The 6,877-nt window shown below is 41.3% G+C and overlaps 2 protein-coding genes across 4 annotated transcripts; both read right to left on the bottom strand.

Annotated features, from left to right (window-relative positions):
• Positions 1 to 137: 137 nt before the first annotated feature.
• Positions 138 to 2,987, bottom strand: dusp29 (dual specificity phosphatase 29). Its single transcript, XM_083933442.1, has 3 exons — positions 2,565 to 2,987; positions 2,262 to 2,485; positions 138 to 1,050 (listed from the first exon to the last, which is right to left on the bottom strand). The coding sequence occupies exons 1-3, from the start codon at positions 2,744 to 2,746 to the stop codon at positions 836 to 838; spliced, it is 621 nt and encodes a 206-aa protein (XP_083789568.1). The 5' UTR covers positions 2,747 to 2,987; the 3' UTR covers positions 138 to 835.
• A 1,757-nt stretch (positions 2,988 to 4,744) lies between these two features.
• LOC310960960 (dual specificity phosphatase 29-like) lies at positions 4,745 to 6,500 on the bottom strand. 3 transcript variants are annotated; one of them, XM_083932853.1, is made up of 3 exons: positions 6,161 to 6,500; positions 5,702 to 5,934; positions 4,745 to 5,084 (listed from the first exon to the last, which is right to left on the bottom strand). In XM_083932853.1, exons 1-3 carry the CDS (start codon positions 6,286 to 6,288, stop codon positions 4,867 to 4,869), a joined length of 579 nt encoding a protein of 192 aa, XP_083788979.1. In that variant the 5' UTR covers positions 6,289 to 6,500; the 3' UTR covers positions 4,745 to 4,866. The 3 variants fall into 3 exon arrangements, with proteins under 3 accessions (XP_083788979.1, XP_083788980.1, XP_083788981.1); XM_083932854.1 differs by having other exon boundaries at positions 5,717 to 5,934; XM_083932855.1 differs by having other exon boundaries at positions 4,777 to 5,089; positions 5,717 to 5,934.
• Between the last annotated feature and the right edge of the window lie 377 nt (positions 6,501 to 6,877).

Genomic DNA, 6,877 nt, shown 5'->3' with positions numbered 1-6,877 from the left:
CTTGAGATCTGGAGATTTTACCCTCTGAAAACCTGATGAAATCAAACTTCAAAGCGAAAACAATAATCTCAACAATGTTTTTATCTGATATAATGACAGAAAAGTACAAATGACGGATGAGGCACGTAATAAGGCATTCATATAATATTTAATTAAACATCTGGATTAAAAGAAATCGGTCTCAATATGGAAAAAAACAACAACTTCAAAGAGAAAACGTTGAAATGCTTTGTCATTTTCATGGACAGCGTTTAGAGACCTGGCATCTTGTATCTCAACTTGCAATTTGGTTATTTAGACTTGTCACAAGTGTACACTTTACACTGGTGGACTTATATATTTATTATTTTGTCTCACGTTACTAAAAGTTGACGTTGGACGTTGCCTTCAATGACTTGAAACTTTAGACTAAGAATGAGACTTGACTTTTCACGAATAACTTGAGAGCTGACTTGTACTAGTCTTGAATGACTTGAGACTTGCTGTGATAGACCTAGGACTTGTATCTAATTACTTTGTATTTGACCTGCACTTGTGATCTTATATTTTTGACTTGACTTGAATTTGCCTCAGATGACTTGAGGCACGGCCTGAGGTTTGATGTAATCCACTTGAGACTTAACTTGGACTTGTCTCAATTGTCTTGTGATATGTCATGGACTTATCTCAAAAGACTTGTGACCTGACACAGACTAATGTGTCTTGAATGAAGAGATTTATATTCATCTCCAATGACATTTGACTTGACTTGGACTTGTCTCAAATAACTTTAACATGACTTGAATCTGACCCCCTCGATTTGAGGCTCGATCCCGAGGCCCCACGGTTCCTCCATTCAGCTGTGCTCTGTACCCTCTCCTCTTTTATCCCGGAGCTGCATGTCCAGCTCCCTCAGCTGTCTCAGGAAGCCCCAGTTGGGGATGATCCTCCTGCGTTTCTTCACATGCTCGATGGCGTCGACCACTGTCATGTTCTCACAGATCATGAGGTAGGCGAGGAACAGTGTGGCGGAGCGACTCCTTCCCATCACACAGTGCACCAGCAGTCTATCTGCACATATACATTAATCACAATCAGGGAATCGCAACTTTTTTCGTATGTTGTTTTTTTTGTCAATTTAAAGAGTCAGTTCACCCAAATAATATTTTTTACTTCACTAGTGGTGTCTAAATATGCAGAAAGGTTTTGGTTTAGGGATATCCAAGAATGCAATTTCGGGATTTCATTTGAAGTCCTCAAAGGATTAAAAATTCTTTAGAGACAATATGAATGTGGATCATCCAACGACCATGTCAACTGTCCCTACGGAAAAACTCAACAGCAAAGTTTAAAGATAATCCCTAGATGCTAGAAAGTATGTTCTGGAGGGATGGGAGAACGCAAGGCCCACCTGTGATTCGTTGATTGGCTGGTGAAGTTAAGGCATGAGTGTCAATGGTTCGGTTTTGGTAAGACGATCAGGATAAGCCAATTAGAGGCAGAGTAGGGCAGGTCATGCCGTCGCCCCTTCTTTCAGTCCATCCATTCTAGCATCAACCCCCTATAAACCAGTACACTGTTTCAGAAAAAATACTAATTGATGCTGAGTTTTTCACATCTTTGAGCTCCACAAACAAAAAATCCTTTCAGGCTAATATCTCAAAACCCAGGCACCAAGAACCAAAACTTTTTGACATCAACTCCATACAACAAAAGTAAATCTGATTTTAAATGTGGAAGCATTGAAACGTACGGGAGCGTACCTATGTTCCCCGGGTCCTATGTTCCCCCGGTCCTATGTTCCCCGGGTCCTATGTTCCCCGGGTCCTATGTTCCCCCGGTCCTATGTTCCCCGGGTCCTATGTTCCCCGGGTCCTATGTTCTCCGGGTCCTATGTTCCCCAGGTCCTATGTTACCTGCTTTTCCCAAAAAGGGGTCCTATGTTCTGTTATTTTTTCCACTATTGTTCCGACTTCCACGTCAAATAGGTCGATGTAGACCCTAACCCTCACCCTAGCCCTAATCCCTAACCTCAACTAAATTCTGAATTAAATTGTCTAAGTCATAGGCTTACATAGGGATGCCCCCGAACCTTGCATCTGGAAGACTATGGTTTTTTTTTTGAGCACCCTAAAATAAATTCCCTTCATCACCCTACATGCTCCAGTGGTAGTGAATGTTTAGGCACGAATATCTCAAATCCTTGTCATTAAAACTAAAACTATCATGACTAGACATCACTAAGCCATTCCTGAAATGACCTTTCATCTATGTTGTCTTACTCTGAGGATTGCTCAATGTTTCCTCTATAAAGCGGGCAGCAGAGAGGAAATACTGGCTAAGGTTAAAGGTCGTGACGTCTTCTGCAACCACGCCATAGTAGACGATGTTCATGTCGCTGTAGTAACCAGCTCCGGTGTCCACGTTGTTCCACGTCCCTTCTGCTGCGTTCAAAACGTGCGTAATCCCCAGCCTCTTCAGATTATACTTGTCCTTTGCAGTCTGCCTACAAGAAGCCGGCGTGAATATTACTTTAATCCTCCATTATTTGATTCAGTTTAGTAATTTAATACATTTTTACTTACTCGTCCCCGATGTAGACATTAGGCCAGACCTCGTTGACATGAGTATAAGCCACACTCCCACGGTTTAGGATTTTCTCCAGCTCATAGCCCCCAGGTGTGACATATTCATCCACTGGACTGGATTCCTCCGCTGCCTTTAAAAGATTTATCTTGGTGCCAGTCTTTGACTTGTGAGAAGCCATTTTCTCACTGTGGCTTCCTTTCACACATGATTTATTAGCTTAAAGGGAGGAAGAAATGTCACGCTTGCTTTTTCCCATTCCACTTTTCTCCGTCTGCAATCATGAAAAAAACACAGTTTTGCTTTTTGTTTCTCACCAAGAGATGGAAGTCCTTCGCTTTCCTGTTTTGCAAATTTTGTTTTCATCATTCTGGCAGCTTGTTGTGAAGCGGCCCTTTAAGGCAGAACATGGGTGAGGTATAATTCTGGCAGGCTCAAGTGAGGGCACAGATTGTATAACCACTCTGTGACGGGCATCAAATGCAGAGGATATTTTTAGGGCTGTGATGTGGCGGGCCCCTGACCTTAGCTGCCACGTTCCCTGCCTGTGGGGAAAACTTCCACCCAGCCAGTCCCTGCCATCCACTTCTAAACACACAACTTTAATCTCCACTGCTGGCAGGAATCTGTGCTTACCCAAACTTTACACTTGCCAAAGGATATCCATATTCACTGGAGTGAACATGGCGTACTGAGCTTTTTTGCTCAGCCGTATGAGCGACTCCTTGAAATCGTGTCAGTCTCTCTTAGCCTCTCTGCATATCTTCAGACGCAGGGAGAAAACGTGTAAGCGCTGCCTCACAACACACGTTAAGGATGTTCTGCATTTTCTGGACTCTCTCTCGGGGCCAAAATGAAAAATGAAATGTGTCAGACTGTTAGACAGATGAGGTTTTTCACAGGATGGCACGTGTCTTTGATTCCCTGTCATATGATATGCATGGTCCATTCAGTGATCTAAATGCAAGCCCCCTAAAGTGAGAGTGTGATGATGACTGTATTGCAGAATGGCTGGATGAAGCTGCTAACATGTCAGACAGAGTTTTCACACCATCAGACTCCTTTATTTCCCCCCTCATATCTTCATACTCTGCCATCATTCATTCTGACAGTGAAATCATTAAACCTGTGATATCCAATTCCTTTTATTTTGACAGCATCTCTCTCTCTCTCTCTCTCTCTCTCTCTCTCTCTCTCTCTCTCTCTCTCTCTCTCTCTCTCTCTCTCTCTCTCTCTCTTTCTCCCAGTGCGCTCTGGAGAGCATTTCTTATTAAGATGGCTTCAGCTTTTCATCTCCTTTCAAAGTCTGACCTGAATCTGTATACACGCTCAGAACCATGCTGGCATATTTTTATCATCTTGTATCAAGCCTCTTTAGACATCACAGTTGTAACTGTAGGACGCAGAATTTGCAGCAGTTAAGACACAGTATGTTGAGGATTGTTAAAATATACAAGTGGAGCATTGCTTATTTATAGGCGTGCACTGTCTTTGTGTTGTTCAAGAACAGCAGGGGTTGTGGCAGTTGTGCTACATTTGTTTTAATGGCCTCTATGAAATCAATTGTGACCAGATGTTTCTGTACGTTTCAGCTTCTGAACGACAATTTATGTTTTACATTTTTTCTGACTGTTTTCAAATGCATGCGGTATTACAGCGCTATATTTATTTGATGTGTTTTTCCTGACTCTGCAGACAGACAGTGCTTTCAAATCATTTACGCAAGCCATTGGAGACAAGATCAAGGCAAGACAAAGTTATTCAAGAAAAGTCTCAGTCAAGTCCTCTGTCTATTACAGCAAGTCTCAAGTCATTCAAGACAAGTTCAAGTCAAGTCCCAAGTCTTTCAAGTCAAGTCTCACAAGTACTTTAGGGTAAGTCCAAATCGAGTCCCAGGTCATCAAAGTCATTTTCAGGTCTCTGAATCCTGACATTTAAAATCACCCCACATTTGAACATGTTTCTCCTAAATGCTGTTGAGTTTTAACATTTTCAGGGAGTCAAGTCTCAAGTCCCAGTGTTAAGTCTACAGCTCTCTTAAACAGGCTCTTAGAACTTGCTTGAGTTTTGTCAGTTACACAACTCTTATGGGGTCATACAGTGCAGATCTATTAAATCCGCACTTAGAATTTATTATAATACAATGAAGCTATGACGTTGCATGTGATGGATTGCACGACTCAAATTAACTTAAAAAGATTTTTTATTCTGTACTTAAATTATTTTCCAATGGCTGCCCAGAAGGAAGAAAGGTATATGTGAATGTGATTTGCATTAAACAAATTAAACAGTTCCCTGTCTTTATTTCTCACTTCTCAATGTTATGTTGTTTTCCTCTGCAGGGCCAAGGAAGAGTCCAAGTGACAGAGTTGATTCAGAAATCCAACATTTGGAAGAATGTTTCTCTGCCCGCGGACAGCCTCCACAGCCTCTACGAGGGTAAGTCCTTCTCTGATCATGAGGAAGGCCAGTACTAAAGTCGCTGAGCGGCTGATTCCTCGTGCGCAGTGGACGAACACCTTACATATACAAGAGACAGAAACACTTAAAATGTCAGTTGTGTATATGAACATGAATAAAAAAGTAGGAACATTAATAATTTTACTTATGTAGGGATGTAACAAGAGATATTCTCACACAAAGTTATAATGAATTCAACTGACAAGACTGTACAGGTGTAAAATGTAAAAAAAGAAAAGAAAATCACATTTGAATATGATTCATAAGATTTTTAAGTTGTTTTTCTCATAAAAAATAGATCCTGTCACATGAACATATTATACATATATATATATTAACCACATCAAACCAAATAATAGAAATAAGAAAATGCCTGGAGGAGCCTCAGTTAGCCACAGGCCCTAATTCTGGGGAAAGTCATCATTAACACTAGAGGCAGCAGTTGAATTTTAATGGCCACATATTTATTTACTCCCTCTGTATTTAATATGTGCAAGCTAAAAAAAAAAAGAATTTTGCATTTTTGGGTTCTTCATTTTTCAGACCTAGTTAACATTATGATCAGATTTTCAGCATTGTGTCAAAAAACAAGAAATACTGTGTGATGAAATACAACGTTGTTACATCCCGAACCTAACGTGTTTCTTTAGTTTTCTGTGGTTCAAATGACCTTTACCTGGCTCAAATGTACCTTTGTGACTCAGGGCGCCATGAATGAAATCAGCCGTCTCAGTGAAGAATGGGCTCAAGTCAAAATCTTTACAGTCTGGTGCTTCTACTCCATGATACTGTATGTTGGTGTCTTTGTAGAACCGTGGCCCAGTGTCAATGTGCTGGGGGCCATGTGCAGCATTCACCACGTGTGTTATTCCCAGATCTACTAACAAGGTTTTATGTTGAGCTATAGCCCTGCAAACGACACAAGAGATGATACAAGGAATGTTGCCTTGAGAGATTTTTCTCGCCTGTGGCAAGATCTGTAAGCGTATGTTTGCAAATGCATCACTGGTGACTCAAATGTACAGATTTTATATTTGTCCCGGGAGTTGGCCAAATGCAAGACTTGTTTGCAGCAACAGTTTCACAATCATATCACCATATTGCAACGAGGCCCTGAAGTGAGAATGTCACTTACGCGTCTCCGATGTAGAGATTGGGCCAAACCTCGTTGACAGCTCCAGTGGGGCGTCTGTTCTTCAGCAGAAGGCTGAGCAGATCGCAGGTGGGTGGTGTCTGATACTCTGGCTCCTCCTCTGGGCTCATATCTGCATCTTTCACTTTAGTGTTACTGTATAATTATCGCAATTTGTATTCAGCTCAACACTTACATAACAGTTAGATCATTTCCCCAAATACTTGATGTTCCTGGATGGAAAATGCGAGAAGTTATCTCTTGCTGTCCTGCTAGTTTTTCTTTCGTAGGCATTTGGAAAGGAACCACGGTAAACTCTAACCTTCTTGGAGCAGCGCGCTCTTTTTTCCATCTGAGAGTGTCAGTGTTGTTTAGAGGCTGAGCCCCGCTGGAACGAGACAGCTGAAGATGCCAGAGTCTGGGCAGGAGCAGCATGGACTATTTATTCCTCAGATGACTGTGACAGAAGCCGGGCTGCTTGTGTTGTGACAACTTCAACTGCAGAACCACAGCAGTGATTACATATGTAAATAATAGTGGAAGATTCAAAACATGGCGAGTCACATTGAGTCAGTTCGAATTGCGTCGACCTGTACTTAACTTTAGAGAATATAAAGGATAATGATCATTTATGAATCTCATTAATTCATATATATCATCCAGAAATTATTAAAAACGACCTAAAACATGTTGCATTTGGTGACATATTTCCCCATTATG

The sequence above is a fragment of the Echiichthys vipera genome (assembly GCF_963691815.1).
Source record: "Echiichthys vipera genome assembly, chromosome: 18".
Classification (NCBI taxonomy): Eukaryota; Metazoa; Chordata; class Actinopteri; order Perciformes; family Trachinidae; genus Echiichthys; species Echiichthys vipera.
This window is presented reverse-complemented; position numbering and strand designations above follow the sequence as displayed.